General features: G+C 35.1%; 1 protein-coding gene across 1 annotated transcript in view; it reads left to right on the top strand.

Moving 5' to 3' along the window:
• LOC136038985 (N-acetylneuraminate 9-O-acetyltransferase-like) overlaps positions 1 to 17,214 on the top strand; it is a 159,805-nt gene that overhangs the window by 87,463 nt on the left and 55,128 nt on the right. The window contains exon 13 of the mRNA XM_065722507.1: positions 8,934 to 9,040. Within this exon, the coding sequence (XP_065578579.1) occupies positions 8,934 to 9,040 (107 nt within the window). The remainder of the gene's footprint in view (positions 1 to 8,933; positions 9,041 to 17,214) is intronic.

Raw genomic sequence — 17,214 nt, 5'->3', positions numbered from 1 at the left:
GACTTGGCACCACTCTTCAGTTTTTTGTAATATTGACAGATGGGTCTTGTCAAATCTTCCCTTTGATTTTTTTTTATATTTGACATTAGTTGGCTATAAGGAGAGGCTAGTATAGCAGAACTGGTATTATTAAGTTTGCGCGGCTAAATTAGAGTCTTCTATGTATAATATTTTTAGAATCGAGCTAACTGAATCAAGAATCGAGTTTTATTTCTATATTTTCAATGTTTTCATCTCAACCTTATTTTCTTATATATTTATTTAACAGTACAACCTGCAAAGGTTCAATTTCATTTTTAGCAATATTACCATAGATCCTTGATTCTCCTGTGCCTCCAGAGGCGCCCAGATTGTCTGTCTCCAGAGGCGCCCAGAATCTCCAGTCGTCTCTGAAACTTGCGGCTGCGACGATGTCATCCCATTCCGGCTGTATTGAGGCGTGAAAGTGCCACAGGTCGTTGTTATAGGTACGACGGAGTGTATTTTTGGATCTTCCTCTGCGGCAGGTGCCTTCAGGCTACCAGAAAAATGTAGATTTAGGGATTCTGGAATCATCCATGCGCAACACGTGTCCGAGGTAGCTCCATCTACGCCTTCGTATGGTCTCGATGAGGGACGGTTGACCTGAGATGTTTCTAATGTACTTGTTTGTTACCTTCTGGGTCCAGTGTATTGTCCCAGTGAGAGACGGTTGACCAGTGATGTTTCTAATGTGCTCGTTCGTTACCTTTTGCGTCTAGTGTATGGTCCCAATGAGGGACGGTTGACCTGTGATGCTTCTATTGTGCTCGTTCGTTACCTTCTGGGTCGAGTGGATGCCAGGAAGCAATATTACTACAACAAAAATATAATAAGTTTTCTCCAGTCACAAGAAAAGTTTCACGCAACTGGTCAGTTGCGTAACCCAACCAGACGTATATCTGCAACTTAACTACTCCCTTTCAGATTCTTTGTCCATGTCGCCCAGTTAAATTCTTTGTCTAGTAAAATCAATTTTCTTGCTGGAGCTTTTTTGTTTTCTTCGCCACGCCTTTTTATATAGACAATCATCATTGATTGGTCGGGTGGATGCCAGGAAGCAATATTACTACAACAAAAATATAATAAGTTTTCTCCAGTCACAAGAAAAGTTTCACGCAACTGGTCAGTTGCGTAACCCAACCAGACGTATATCTGCAACTTAACTACTCCCTTTCAGATTCTTTGTCCATGTCGCCCAGTTAAATTCTTTGTCTAGTAAAATCAATTTTCTTGCTGGAGCTTTTTTGTTTTCTTCGCCACGCCTTTTTATATAGACAATCATCATGGGTATTCCTTTTATTTTTAATTACAGTAAAAGCAAATGCAGAGACGTTATTTTTTTCAGTTTTTTTGTTATTTACCATCCTACTTTTAGTCGGAAAATAAAATTCCCATTTTGACCTTGTCTATCATTTCGGACTTTATTGTCGCCATTAATTTTCCAGAATGAATGAATGGTCTACTGGAGTTCATTGCTTATATTTGAGTTGGTTTTCATAAAATAAAGTGGATTGCTTTATTATGCTTCATAGAGAAAGAAATAGTTTTTTTAAGGTCGTTATTTTTGTAAAATCATCGTGAATTCAAGTAACACATTTTTTGATTCTGTACTAGAAAAAAAATCATTATTTCTGAAAATCAAATAGGAAATGTAGTGTTATCTTCTGAAATACTTGCATTCAGTTTGCACAAGTATTATGCGAAATTTTAATCCTTTGATGAAGCTACGAGCTTCTCTGAGTGTAAAAGGGGCATTTGATGATCAACTATTTCCCCACGTCATTGGGGTCCTCGCTGGAACACCTTATTGCTTTTTTTTTCGAATAGAAGTGTTCATTGACTTGGAGGGGTATATATTAGAATTATTCAAATGTTCACAAACAGGCCCACAAATGCAGTATCAGGCCAGAATTCATTTATCTGTTTTTAAAAATGCAATCAACAAAAATTTGTTGCAAAACTACTTTTTTTGAATTCGTTAATCATTTTGATTCAGTATTCTATTGGAAAATGTTGGTTTTAAACGCTGGTGGGGGGGGGTGTACCCTAGTGGCCTAATTACGTCAAAATCCTAAGGGAAGGGGATCTTGAGGTAATTTTCCCATATTAAGTGAAAATGACAGTGGAAATGAAAAATGAACCATATAATACCATAAAGGCAAAGATGTACTAAAGATAACTGACCCGTTTCATCTTAATGCGTGAATTATCTTGGTTTTGACAAGAATTTAAAGAAACTAAATTTCAGCTGGGGGGGTAAAATGAGTTTGGGGGTAAACTGGGGCTTGGGGACAAACTGGGGTGCGGAGGGGGCAGCTGCCCTCTGCCCCATAGAAAATTACGCCTCCGGTATACCCTCCCCCCGCCCTCTGAACCCTGCTCTAGAAAAACTCTAACTTTTGTATAATATGCGAAGACGTGAATCTGAGTATGTCAAAAATGAAGGTAAAGAGCAAAGCACAGGCGGTTAGACGACAAGCAACACCAAGAATCTGAACGAGTCTAAAATGAAAATGAAGAGCAAAGACATGGGCGGTTAGAAGATATGCGAAAAGGAGAATTAGTGTCAAGAATGGAAATGAAGAGCAGAGATACGGGCGGTTAGAAGATATGCGAAGACGAGAATCTGAGCGAGTCAAAAATAAAAGTGAAGAGCAAAGCACACGCGGTTAGAAGACAAGCAACACCAAGTATCTGAACGAGTCTAAAATGAAAATGAAGAGCAAAGACATGGGTGGTTAGAAGATATGCGAAAATGAGAATTAGAGCGTGTCAAGAATGAAAATGAAAAGCAAAAATACGGGCGATTAGTAGATATGCAAAAACGAGAATCTGAGTGAGTCAAAAATGAAAGTGAAGAGCAAAGGACACGCGGTTAGAAGACAAGCAACACCAAGAATCTGAATAGCCTGAAATGAAAAGGAAGAGCAAAGAAATGGGCGGTTAGAAGATATACGAAAACGAGAATTAGAGCGTGTCAAAAATGAAAATGAAGAGCAAAGATACGGATGATTAGAAGATATGCGAAGACGAAAATCTGATTGAGTCAAAAATGAAAGCGAAGAGCAAAGCACACGTGGCTAGAAGACAAGCAACACCAAGAATCTGAACTAGTCTAAAAGTAAAATGAAGAGCAAAGACTTGGGCGGTTAGAAGATATGCGAAAACAAGAATTAGAGCGTGTCAAAAATGAAAATGAAGAGCAAAGATGCGGATAGTTAGAAGATAAGATATGCGAAGACGAGAATCTGAGTGAGTAAAAAATGGAAGTGAAGAGCAAAGCACACGCGGTTAGAAGACAAGATTTACCAAAAATCTTAACGAGTCTAAAATGAAGATGAAGAGCAAAGACTTGGGCGGTTAGAAGATATGTGAAAACGAGAATTATATATATATATATATATATATATATATATATATATATATATATATATATATATATATATATATATATATATATATATATATATATATATATAAAAAAAAAACAGACTGATCTACATGCACTAAATTTCCAAAACTGAGTTTTTTTTCTAAATAAAAGAGAAGCTTTGATCCCACCAAATCCTCGCTCTTTACCCTTAATCAAAGCTTTTTTTTACAATAATTTTGGTATTTAAAAGTAAGGTTTTCTGTTAAAAATTGTGGTTTCTGCAGTAAGAGTAGCTTTTCTTTCTCAGCTCACATACGGCACGCCTCGCCCGAATATATGCCAAAAAATAAAGGAAGGTCAGGGGTTAAATTGTCTCAATATCGACTCAAGATCTCAAGATCCTAATATCTGATTGGCTACTTTGCAATGCTCTGTAGTCATTCAATTTCACTATGAATCGGGTCTATGAATAAAAAGCTCATTTTTTTTACGGATTCCTTTTATATTTAGCGATGAATAAATCCTCTTTCCATAATGTACAGCCAGCGATACGATGCAATCCAGTGAAAAAAGGAAGAAAACTTCCATGACCATTTGGGAAACACTAAGTTTAGATTTGGTGGATAACAGCTTTAACTTTTGTTTTAGATTTCTCGGACACAATGAATTTGACAGTGGCAGATCCAGTGGGCCGGGGGGTCCAGCCCCCTTTTATCTTTTCCGACGCCCTCATTCCTTGTTCATCTTCTTTTTTGCTCTTTTTTACAATAAAATTGTCAATTCGGTCAATTATTGACACCTTTATAACATTAACCCCCCCCCCAAGATTCTGCTGTTGATTCGCCCCTGGAATTTGATAGTGTAACTTAAATCGAGATTACTTTTATTTCAAGGGGTTTGCCCCTTTTATAAAAATTTTCGAACCTAATATGTTAATAATGTTGGCAACCTTAAACTTGACAAATTTTTCATATTTTAGAATCGCAAGAAAAAGTAGATTATTTGATGTGTATTTTGTTATAAAACGCCTTCTTTTGAAATAATGCTTCAGGAACGATAAACATTCCTTAAAAAGTGCACCCTTTGAAGTATTTCTAAGGGGCGGTGAGGAGGGTCTGATATTCCACCATGAATTTTCCTTACAATAATTTTATTCTTTTTTTCAAGAGTGAATCGGTAAATCGGTATTTTCATTAGGTTAAATTGTATTTTTAGGAATTCCTCCGCTAAAATTTTTAGATTTGCGCTCTCAAGTAATGCTTGTTTTTACCAATTGTTCTGAAACATTGGCTTTCTAGTTAATAAGTGGTATATTGTCAGAAATATTCTTAGGTTCAAAAATTATTCACTTCTAAATCACTATTAAAATGGTCGGTGTGATGCTCCACTTGAAAGTAGCTATGAAATAAGAATGTCGTAGAAACATCACATCATCTTAGTCTTACCAAAATTCTAATTACTGGGTAAATTTGAGTGTTAAACGGTATTTCAAGATGGTTTATGATTCTGTCAAAAACAAAATTTTGTATGTAAATATTTTAAAAATCTGAAAACTCTTCACAATTTTTTTCTCTATTGCGACATTCTATTTTGCCCAATATATGCTCTCAGTTAGTTGTCTCATTACAAAAAATAATCTGTTTTTATGTCATTGCTTGACGCTTCTACAAAAGAAGATGATTTCTATGATGAAGTCAAAATAAGATCATTTTCTTCTTAATATGTGCCCTAAGCCTTGATTGTTCTTGTTGCTGATAAAGAAATATATTTTTTGGATAGCAATTACTGGTTTTCCTTCTTGCATAAAGAAAGATGGAAGCTGCAAAAATGCAATTAGGTTTCCTCGGCTTCCAAAGTAGTCCCCTTGGTGATCTAAGTGATGAAATCTAAAAACAAATTTGGCTAATCAACAAGAAAATTAGTCCTAGAGATCCACTGGGCTTCTCAATCCAATGGACGGACTTTAATAAGCTGCTTAAGCTGTTAGAGCGGAAGTTGCTTTCATTTTTTTTTCTCTACGTTTCTTAGTCGAGCACCTTAAAATTAGGAAACGAACAAGATTTCAGATCATAAAAAAAGTTAGAATTAAGTTGCAAAAGAGAGGATATAATCCGGCTATCCATTGTATGCGCTTTAACAGCGCTGAAGTATGCCACTTGGCATGCGTGCTGTTTTTTAAGATTATAGTAAAAATACTCTAATTTAATCTATTTGTGTGTGAAGGGAGTTGACAGGAAGATCCCCTGACCCCTGTGTAAGTTTATGTCTGTATAATTCTCATTAATCGCATGTTTTTACCTTGTTCTAAGGACGAAAATAAAAATAAAATAATGAAATAGTATGCATGGGTATACGTTTATGTCTCGAAAAAATGTTTCGAGACCTATAAAAAAAAGTATTCGGGCCTTAGAAACAATGTTTCTTTCCGCATATCTTGGGGAGATTGGACTTCAGAATTCAAATTCTTTTCTAAAATTGTGATAAGTTTAACCCAGAAGTGACTATCCTAATAAGTTTCAGGTGTGTCACAAATATTTAGGTTTAAGCTTGATAAAACTAATATGTCTAAATTAATAGATTTCTGTCGCCGTGCTATCTAAATTTACCTTGTATAAAACTGGATATTGCAATACCCAAGGATGTCTCTAAAACTGGCTCAAATTCTTGATCTCAGGATTTTTACAAAAAAATAAATATCCCAATAAAATGAATTTCCATGTTAGAATTACTTTTTTTTTTCTATAATACTACTGAGTATATGATCCAAAACGGTATCAACGCAGCAAGTTAGTTGCTTTGACTACTATCCCCCATTTCGTCATCATCATCAAAATTATAAAATATTCATAAATATTCTGAATTATAATTACTTGACAGCAAATAGAGATAATTTTTTTTTGTCTTTATCAAAGGAGGAACTTTTGTCTTTTGCATGTGAAACTGTTCAATTTGATGGTATTGGTTATAAACTTGGTTACTGATAATAATAGCGGGAAAATATGGCACTGATAGGAATTAATCCGCATGGCAGTGCAGAACTGAACTTCGGTTAATTCGCTAGAATTTTGTTTCTTGTCATTTATTGCATTAAAAAAACGTTTCTTTCTTTTTCAGTGAATGTAAAAAGTGACATTGAAACTTAAAACGAACAGGAATTATTCTTTATTTGCGGAGAGTTACCCCCTCTTCCTGCTAAATTTTTTATTGTTTTACTGGAAACGTTTCTGGGTGCAGCAAATATAGCCAGTCGGAGATCGAAATTATTTTGCTTACCGGTTATCTTCCATAACATTCCAACCGAAAATCTTATTATTTTGGGCAAATGCGTATCAAGAAGCCGTTCTATTCTTCAGGTATTACTAAAAATACTTTTTACCCGTTCTCCCTCCCCTTGCGTTGAAGAATTTGATCTTCAAGTATTGATGAAAAAAGTAAAACTTTACCGTAAAAAGCGTAGGGGTGGGTTATATTCCCCTAATACACAGGATAATTTATGTTCGTTTTTAGTTTTAATGTATGTTTTTTAGTTTCGCTGGATAAAAATGGTTTTATAAAATTGCTTGTAAAAATATGACTTATTTTTGTTTAAAATACTATATCCGGGGTTATCCTAAAATGAGGGGGCTATAGATCGCCACCTCCCTCTTTACATAAATGTTTATTTTTTTCATAATAATGCTCCTTGAAAGTTGGATCATATTGCGCAGACCTATTTGTTTGTCAAAAAAAGCGGAATTTCCCTAAATAAACTATCGTTTTCAAAATAAGAGGGGAGCTTTTTCCCTCAACAGCCATGCTGCCCGCTTAATCTTTTATTTATCCATTATTTCACATAAAGTGAGATAGTAGGCTAACTCCATATTCATCTGAATATTTATAGAATTCATTTTGAAGTATCTCTACCTTAATGTTTGAAAATTTGGGCGTAAAAACGCTTTATGGGACCCTAGGCTTGGCCCAAAATTGCTGTTTTGTAGAATACAATTCAACAAACGTCATTCTACCTTAGACAAGGTCTGTGCGACTTGTGGATCGCGTAAGTTCCATCGCCTATTTAGTCTCTATTGTCAGTAGGCTAACTGCAAGATTTTTACAGTAATTATCTGCTATGTGGCAAATAACGATCAGCAAATTAATTTTGGTTTAGGTAAGAACGCTTTTTACACAAAGAGTATGGGTAACTTATAAGATTAGAAACTAGCGCTAGCGTCGACAAAAAAAAGTATCAACACCATTTGGTGTCTGGCGACACATGACCTTTGTTCAAGCTCTGTAATCGTTTTTCTGTCAAGAACTAAGATCAAACATTTATTACTATCCTAATTATTACTATTATGCTACTTAAATAAATTATTCTTATTATTCCATGGACAAAAATGCCAACTGTCACCAAAAGCTAGATGGCGTTAATAGTCTTTTTTCTGTCGACAATAGTGTCGACAATAATGGGAAATGCCAACTATCACCAAAAGCTAGATGGCGTTAATAGTCTTTTTTTCTGTCGACAATAGTGCCAGTTTCTACTCTTGTAAGTTACCCATATTTTTTTTGTTTTGCATATAAAGTTCATCTCTGTTCACATCAAATAATTTTGAAAATTATTTAACCGACGGTGATGTTGAGGAAATTTGCGAATAACAGAAATTAATCCATAAGGTAGCTAGAATATGACCACTTGTTATTTAGATTTAAGGATGATAAGTGTTCTTGAAAATTGTGTGTAAGTTTTGAGAAACTTTTTTTTCAGAAATTCCTGACGATACATTCGTAACATCAGAAAAACTAAACAAGTTTATCTTACTCACGGAATCGATATTCTGTTGTCTGGAAAATTTTGGAAAATTAATGTAGAATGACTTCTGTTTCGTGATATATTTCGCTACAATTTGTTCGTATAGCTACTGTAATTCCCTATAATATATTATTCTTGTGTAACCTTACTACACATAAGAGATTTATCAAAGAGGTTTGATAGAACAAATGCCACAGGACCTTGGCAGAAAAAAGGGGACAATTATAGCAACGAATTTGGAAAATTGTTTATGTTCACTATAGAGGGCTGAAAAGCTATAGACAAATTCACTTCAAACCGTTGGTGACAGCATATATGAAAGGGGATTACAAAACACTTTTGAAGATAAAATCATTTTTTTATTCAAATATTTGTCCAGCTTTCTTTATAGCATATTGGTGTTAAAATAAAAAAAAAAATGTAACAGCTTTGAATAATGGACGTTTTTATAGATAGCTTTCACAAAACGGATGATACAATGTGTATATTTATTTATGATATAAATTTTTTTTAGCTACACAGTGGCAAGGGAAATGCCATGATTTCCATCATAGTCCGTACCATAGGTGCCACACGTGCAAACAAACTAAAGCTTGGAGGAGTGTTAAATTTGATTTTTCCTGGAGGGGTAGTCAACAGTGTCTTAAAACACAATTTGAACTTTCTCTAGCGATTCATCAGGGCCAATAATTGGTTATAATCTTACTTCTTCTCCCCCTTTCAGTTTTAATTGTAATCTTTTTATAGGTTTTCTTTGAGCATATCTTTACCATGCCTTTCTGGAGGTGGCTTTTTGTTACGACGGACGGATCAATCCAGGAATGGTGGTTTCGCTGGAGTCTTGACAGATACAGGTATTTTATATAAGTTGAATTGGACTTTAAAGTGAATGCCTTTTATACATGTATAGCCAATCTATAGAGATAATCTAAGGATAGGCCTATAGCTTTTTTTTTTTAATGAATTGTATTTGTATCAGCGGTGTTTTCAAAACAATGTAACAATGTGTGGTATTTCAAAACAAAACATTGTAACAATGTATTTCAAAATAAAAGAAGCTACAGAAATTGCTTTAAAGTACTCTAACAGTTATATAAATAGCCTAAATGTTTATCCAAGAGTGCGATACTAACTAAAAAAAAAAACATTCGGTTTAATTTGCATTTTTCCAAAAAAATATTCATGAAATAGGTTGCTATAGATATAATTATAAGTTTTTTTGTAACATCTTAAATATTTTGCACTTATTTCACCCATTTCATAATATAAACGTCAATCAAACTTGTAGAAAAAGAACATGGAATTAGTCATAACAAAGTTTTCTAATAAATAAGCATTAGAGCCCTAGAATGGCAAGAACTGCTTTGGCCATTGAACACTAAATAATTTTTGGAAAACCAATTTGGATGAATATATTCTGAAACTCTGCTTAAATACATTTTTTTTCTCTCAAAAATCACCACCTCAAATACACCAGTAAAATAATCTGGCACCAGTAAAATACACCTCATAATCTGGTAAAATAATCTGGCACCAGTAAAATACACCTCAAATACACCAGTAAAATAATCCAGTTAAAAAAAAAAGCGATGCGGTGTTGTCACTACGGCTTTAGGACATGTGTGATGCGTTTTGCTGCAAAAATAAGCTCTAATATCCTTGTATGGTTTACAAAAGACCGCTTTATGTTGTTATTTTGATGCATTTTCTTCAGAAACGAAATAGTTTTCATGAATGTGAAAACAGGACAGGAAAAATGTCAATTAGCTTTTTTTTCCTGGGAAAAAGTGAGCAGTGAGCAGGCTAAGTAACTTTTTTGTTTACAGAAATTTATTTCCACTTTGTCTTCAATACATAATGAAACGTAATCATCAATAAATTCCTGCTTCTTGTCAGATGATTTGTGCATTCAAATCAAAACCCATAGTCTATCTTTTTTGTCAATTTTCTTTCTTATCTCTTTTATAGAGTTAATCAAATTTAATCTGTGAACTTATCAATTAAGTATTCATGATACCTATTTAGTATATATCAAGTGACAGATTCTCTATCTGGAGACATCCTTGTGTTTGTTCTTCAATCCTGAGCAGTTACATAGTCTTTCAATTTGTGATGGATCTTTACTAACTAGTGATGTCGTCTATGCTACCCTGGAAAAATTGATTGCGTTGGCTTGAAATAAGTTCTAGGAACTGAAAAAAATGTGTCTAATACTGTATCCATTGGATGCAAAAACTCGGTCTTGATAACCCACATCTATGCCTATTCCCAGATTGGTAGTCAAAGTTTTCGCTGGTGTGTTGATCTCTGGTGAATTAATTTTATTACAAGTTTGAATTAGTGGTGGTAGATATTTTGACAATCTTAAAGAGACCCCCACCTCATCAACCCTCGTTTGAAGGTGTGGTAGGATATTATCAGACGGATAATTTTTCATGAATTTTGTTTAGTCGTGTTTCAAATTAGGCGTTTTTTTTTATCCGTTTCTTTTTCTTTTTTTTATTGTGTTTAAATTACCTATCCTTAAGGACTTAGTAACAGATCATAGAAAATACCTCTTTATGTGAAGATCTCTTATTTAAACCATCTCGCTGAAACAATAAGATTTACCCAACGATTTTTGGAGGTTCATAGTCTATTAACGTTAATTTTCTCTTGCTTTGGAAACAGATTTGGAAAAGCGCTTTGTTTAAGAGGTTGAGATTTGTCAAAGACAGCTAGGTATTTAATACAAAGTCTATTATTTACTAATTTATGTCACTGTAGTTGCGATGCAGAAGTAGCACTTTGTTTTGTCCTTTTTTTTTCTTATGTCACCGTTTTCAGTTTCTTGCGGGAAAGCCATAAGGGGCCTCTGTAGTTTTTATGGAAAGTGTGGACCTTGGTCTGGATTGATGGATATGATTTTTGAAAGCTATGCAAATTTTTTTAAAAACCGTAAGTAGGATGGTTTTTGCTTGTATTTGAGCCAGAGGCCGTAGTGCGAGAGCTGAAGTGGAGTTTTACTCTTTGTCAGAGAATCTGTATTTTGTATTTGAAGTTATGCTAGGTATTCCTTTCTTGGCACCTCGTTTCATCATTCCGGTGGAAAGCTCCGTTTATGCTGGCAACCTAACAGGCTGCAGCTTCAAACCGAGGTTACAGTAAGATCTGAAAGTACTGAGGATATGTAACAATTCTGTGCCTCCATTGCTTAAGTATCTCTTTACGAATCTTAAATAGAAATATTTCAGCTCCAAAAAGCAGAATTTTACCACGTGTTCGTAAGTGCTACCATTTTTAACTCATATCTGATTTTGACTTTGGTCGAGTTTGCTACTGTATTTTCTATGCTTGTGACCGAGACAGAGGAATGGTGTCACACGTGCCTTCTAAACTTGAATAGTTCTCTTATTGCTATAGAAATCAAAGGATCCCCTTTGCTCCTTTCTTAGTTTGATATTGATGTTAGAAAGATCTTCAACGACAAATAAGTGACCTTTAGAACAAAAAAGAAACAGTTTCTTTTTTAACGCTGATCAATGCTTCTGGATGAATGTATATTGTACCATTTTTTTAAACTAAATATTCGCTCATGAGATGCACAATTCTGAAAACTTCTAGGGGTTGACAATTTATTTGTTGTGGTACACGTCGCAAAAAAGTAGGATATTGGCTGTGCTAAAATGAGCAACGACCTGATTAGTTCCTAAAATGACCACAAGAAAGAAAGTATAGTGTCACCGTTTATTTGATTTTTGATAGAGTTCCTAGAGCCAAATATACGTTAAACAAGAAATTTTGGGCCGTTGAACTTTACAGCCCAGATGCTTGCAGGCTTCAAAGTTTAAGTTTTAGGGATTCGTCCTCTATCACAAAGAATTTCTTGTAATCAAGAATCATAAAGGTTATTCATCCTCAGGGACAAAGGGCTTCCTAATGGTAATAGTTGATTTACCGTTAATTGGTTTTAAATATATTTCAGGATTGGAAAATTTGTCTTCTTGTGAGTGGTTAGACAATGATTTTAAATTATAATGCAACACAGTGACGTTCTTTTACAATGACTAGTAAATTGCTTATGTGGATATAAATCAGTGATAGGCATAAATTTAAATTGCTTTTTACCAACAGGAAAAAATTCATAATTGTTAATTTTTGAGGCAAAAGAATACAGCCTTAGCTTGTGCATGCTCTAATTTTAGAAATAACATCATAGATTGTGTTAGGTTCCACCTTTTGGGTTGAAGTAGTAAAACATTAGCTTGTATGTATAGTGCATTTTATAAATAACAAAGCTGACCAAATTTCAAGAAATATAATAATGGTGGTTTTTAGAACAGAACGTTTTTCGAGACCGCCTTTAAGGAAAGTGTGTTAATTTCTTTCTTTTCTTTCTTCTTGAGATATACCAATTTTAATGTTTTGAGGGGCTGACATCTTATCGCCTGACATTTAATCGATGGCAAAGAAATAGAATCAAAACGTTACCTCTGTACCATCTTTCCTGGGGAGTTTCAAAAGGTTGTTGTAACACTTCACGTTGCCCTAGCAATGTAAGTCCGGTATTTTTACCAAATTTGAAATGCCAATCTTTTCCCGTATTTAAAATAAAAGTTGTGTTTAATCAAATTATTGAAGCAAATTATATATCAAATTATATACAGTGGGTTTTTTAGTGCACTACGTCCATTAAGAAATAATTTTTTGTAAATCTACGACGCTGGTTTATAAATCGGATAACCAGCCAGAATCCCGCGAAATCTACTTTGCTGCTGAGAAATAGTCAATCTATCAATAGCATTGACATAAAATGTTGTAGTTACATCAGAAATCAGGTGTCTTGTCAGAAAAATGGAACTTGGGTTAAAAATAGGTACTCTTTAATGTGGTACTGCTGATTGTCACTTTGATTCCTTCGAATTCCCTGATTAAAATCCTAGACTGCCAACTTTGACGAAAATAAATGAGATCATTAGTGTAAAACTGGTGGAAGAAATTAAAACTGGCTTAGAATATGCAGTAATTTGCAAGAGACTTAATAAAAAGTCCTTGCTTTTATGTAGGAATAATTTACGGTGTCAAATAGCCCAGCTCTGGGTATAACTGCGTTATTCTATCAATCATTTGTTGAAAAATAGCCTTGTTTTATGTTAAAACCTTTTGTCGGCCCTACTATATTTGTTTGATGATTTTGAATCTATTATTTAAGAAGAAAAGCTTGCAACCAATTGACTGATTTCAGGTTGAAATCTTTTTTATCATTCCAATACAACCAAGTTTTATACCCTACAATGCCTCTTATAAACATGTACAATGACAACCTTGCATGCAGCAGTTGATTCAGAGAAAACTTGCTTTTTCTATTAATTCCTAGAATTAATTCCTTGGACCTTCAGAAGTTTTATTATAAGTCTAAGCATAATAGTTTAAGTTTATCAGTTGAATCAATCTTGCCTGACACTTGTTGCATAATGGCCCAATTTTGACTTTAGACGCTTGTTTGCCTGTCATTCCACGCAAATTAGCGGTCCCGCGTCGATTCTGAATTCTTGTTAATCAACGGACTCGGTCGAGGTCTTCGGCCTCAACATCGTTTCTCACTCAATTGGACTATCTGTCTTGGATTTATCCACAATTAGCCATGACTTCATGCCCACAACTGTTCAATTTTAATTCAAAAATCAGCGGAACCTTATAAGCCATGTTGCAAAATTATAAATGTATAAATATCTCCATTTTCGGAGCGCTACCAAATAAGCATAACTAGGGGGCTTTAATAGTAGTATAGATACAAATTGGTCATCTCCCACCTCTTCTTCCTAAAAGTAAGATCCCAGGTTGGGCAAAAGCTTACTGTATAGAAATAAAACATAAGTGAACTCTCATTTGTAGAGCCATAGACAGGGAAAGTAAACCATGCCCCAGTTCCTTCGAATCTATCTGCCCTTTTCTTTCCACAGATATTCTTATTCAATTCTTTTTTATGTGTATTGTACATTTTTTGGCATCCGCAACGGGAAATGATACTACTATGCAGAACACGATGACTGCTCTTCCGAGATATTAAAATGGGCGTGGCCGCTTAAATAAAAACGAAAATGTTGATTAAATACTCAAGGAACATGTAACCCATGCTTTATTCCTTTTAACTCCAATTATGGCACACGAAGATGCTATATTTGTGTGTTTTCAAATGGTGAGCCAGCTGAAATAAGGAAAAAAATTAACTGCATTAGAAACTTTTGGGATAATGCACAAAGTAGCCTACTACTACTACTACTACTACTACTACTACTACTACTACTACTACTACTACTACTACTACTACTACTACTACTACTACTACTACTGCTACTACTACTACTACTACTACTACTACTACTACTACTACTACTACTACTACTACTACTAACAACTCGCTGAAGTACCAAACCGCCTGAGGCCAACACAGCTACGCACGCTCCTCCTCCATGCTAATCTGTTGAAAGCCTCCCTCTTTACTCCCTCCCTGAAAGTTCCTTTTTAATTTAAATCTTTCATTTATTCTTACGACATCCTCCACCCCATTTGAAGACGAATTGCTTTTCATTCTAGATGGTTGGCCGACAAGGACAGCCTTTGACAATCTGTCATCCTTCATCCGCAGAAGGTGCCCTAGCCATCTTAACCTTTCTCTGATTATAGGCCTAGAAAGGGGGTTTGCGTCACATTTTCCGTACAGCCTACGGTTTGAAATAGGGTCAGTCAGACTGGTACCCCAAACCATCTGTTGGCAATACCTTTGGAAAACATCTAGCAACTCCTCATCCATTTTCCGGAGCGCCCACGCTTCAGAATCATACTTGACCGCTGTCGTTACTGTATATTCGCTACACTCCATTAAGAATGAAGTACTGCTTTCTGACATTTCCGACCATTTGCCAGTTTCAACCCTGTTTCAAATCCTCCAAAATCCACAAATATTAGTCCCCCAGGATAAACCGAGATTTTGTTGCTCACCAGTGGAGCTGGATAGATTGAAAGAAGATCTTGGTACATACAAATGGGACTTTTCTTTACCAGAAAATATTAGTTTAGGCAATTATAATGACATATTTGGCCGGTTTTATGACACTGTTAAGGAAAAATTCACGTCTTATTGTCTAAAAGCTCCTTTAAAAAATCCTCGATCAAAAAGATCAACACCTATAGCTCCCTGGTTAACATCTGGAGTCCTAAAGTCAATAAAAGGAAGCAGAACCTTTGGAAGGAGTACAAAAAAAGACCAAATAAGGCCAAGTTAGAAGCATTTAAGTTTTACCGTAATTTTCTGAAATCAATTATTCGCAGAGCTAAAACAGTATATTTTACAAAGAGATTTGTTGATTGCGGTAAAAATATAAAAAAAGACGTGGGACGTCATTAAGGAAGTTAGTTGGCCATCCATGAAACCAGAAGATCTCCCTAAGTCTCTCAATGTAGACGATCAACTTGTGAAAGAAAAAGGCAAAATTCGATATCATATTAACAAATTCTTTGCGAAGATAGGGGAAAAAACTACTAATAGCGTTTCTTATTCCTCTGTGTCATAGTCTTGGAAGCAGTTCTTAGGTCCCTCGTGCTTGAGATCAATGGTTGTTGAGGAAGTTACGGTGCAGGAAATTAGAAATAGTGTTTTGTCTTTAAAGAAATCTTCAGCAGGTTTTGACCAAATTTCTGCTAAAGTAAGTAAACATATTCTTCCATCGATTATCACTCCAATTTACCATTTAATTAATAGGTCATTTCAACTAGGAGTATTTCCCCAACGTCTTAAACTTGCAAGTGTGATAGCTCTCTTTAAAGGAGGTGACCGAAAGGATCCTGGGAACTACAGGCCGATCTCTCTTTTGACAGTGTTCTCTTAGATAGTGTTCTATAAGATAATGCTCAAACGTCTGGTGAGATTTCCTGAAGCTAAATCTTTTTTGCATCAGCATCAGTTTAGGTTTCGCGTAAATTATTCTACAAAACATGCTTGTAATAGACTTCTTCAGTTTATACGACGATCTTTAGATTCTAATGTTATTCCTGCCGTATTTTTTCTGATGTAAAGAAAGCTTTTGACAGCCTAACACATAAGATTCTCATTGGTAAACTTTGTCATGTTGGTGTCCTTGGGGAAGCATTGTCTTGGTTCTCGTCATACCTAACTGACAGATCTATCGCCACGGAAGTTACTGACGAAAAAGTCTCAGTTGAATACGGAGTACCCCAAGGTTCTATTCTTGGGCCAACCCTCTTCCTCATATATGTGAACGATCTCTACCGACTTTTTAACACCCCAATTAACAATGTTTGTTGTGGATTGTGCCACAAATCTTACTCTCAGAGTACGTTGGTGTTCACACCTGATAGTCGAGAAGAATTAATAGCATTTGCAGATGACACTACTTTAGGTGCTGCAGCTCCAGATGAATCATCCCTTATTTTAAAGCTTCAAGTAATGACTGAGAAAATTCTCTTTTGGTTTGACATAAATCAACTAACTTTAAATGTAAAAAAGTCCTACCTTCTTATTTTTTCTCGTAAAGGTGTGAGCTGCCCCACAATTACTGAGCTTCATACACCAAGAGGCTCCATAAGTCGTACCCAGGATCGATATTTACGATTCCTGGGAGTTCTTTTGGATGAAAATTTATCATTTAAGTGGCATATTCAAATAATAAGAGTGAAAATTTCCCGTGGACTTGGGATCATCCGAAAATTAAAGTGTTTATTTCCTTTCCATATCCTCCGTCTTTTATACTTCTCCCTGATTTACCCTTATATATGTTACTGTTCTTCTGTGTGGATGTCCACATTTCCCTCGGTACTTGCTCCTATTCACAATCTTTATGAGAAAGCGGCAAGAATTCTCCAGTTGGCTACCTCCTCAAAATTAAAGATATTTATGTTTTATCTCTATCTTCGTTGGCATATCAATACTTCCAGGGAGATCTCCCATGTTGTTTTTCGGGACAGCTTCAACTAGTAGGGGAAGTAAATATTTATATGGTTCGTAACCGGGAGGATTGATGAATCCAGC

This window comes from Artemia franciscana, chromosome 2, assembly GCF_032884065.1.
Source record: "Artemia franciscana chromosome 2, ASM3288406v1, whole genome shotgun sequence".
Classification (NCBI taxonomy): domain Eukaryota; kingdom Metazoa; phylum Arthropoda; class Branchiopoda; order Anostraca; family Artemiidae; genus Artemia; species Artemia franciscana.
This window is presented reverse-complemented; position numbering and strand designations above follow the sequence as displayed.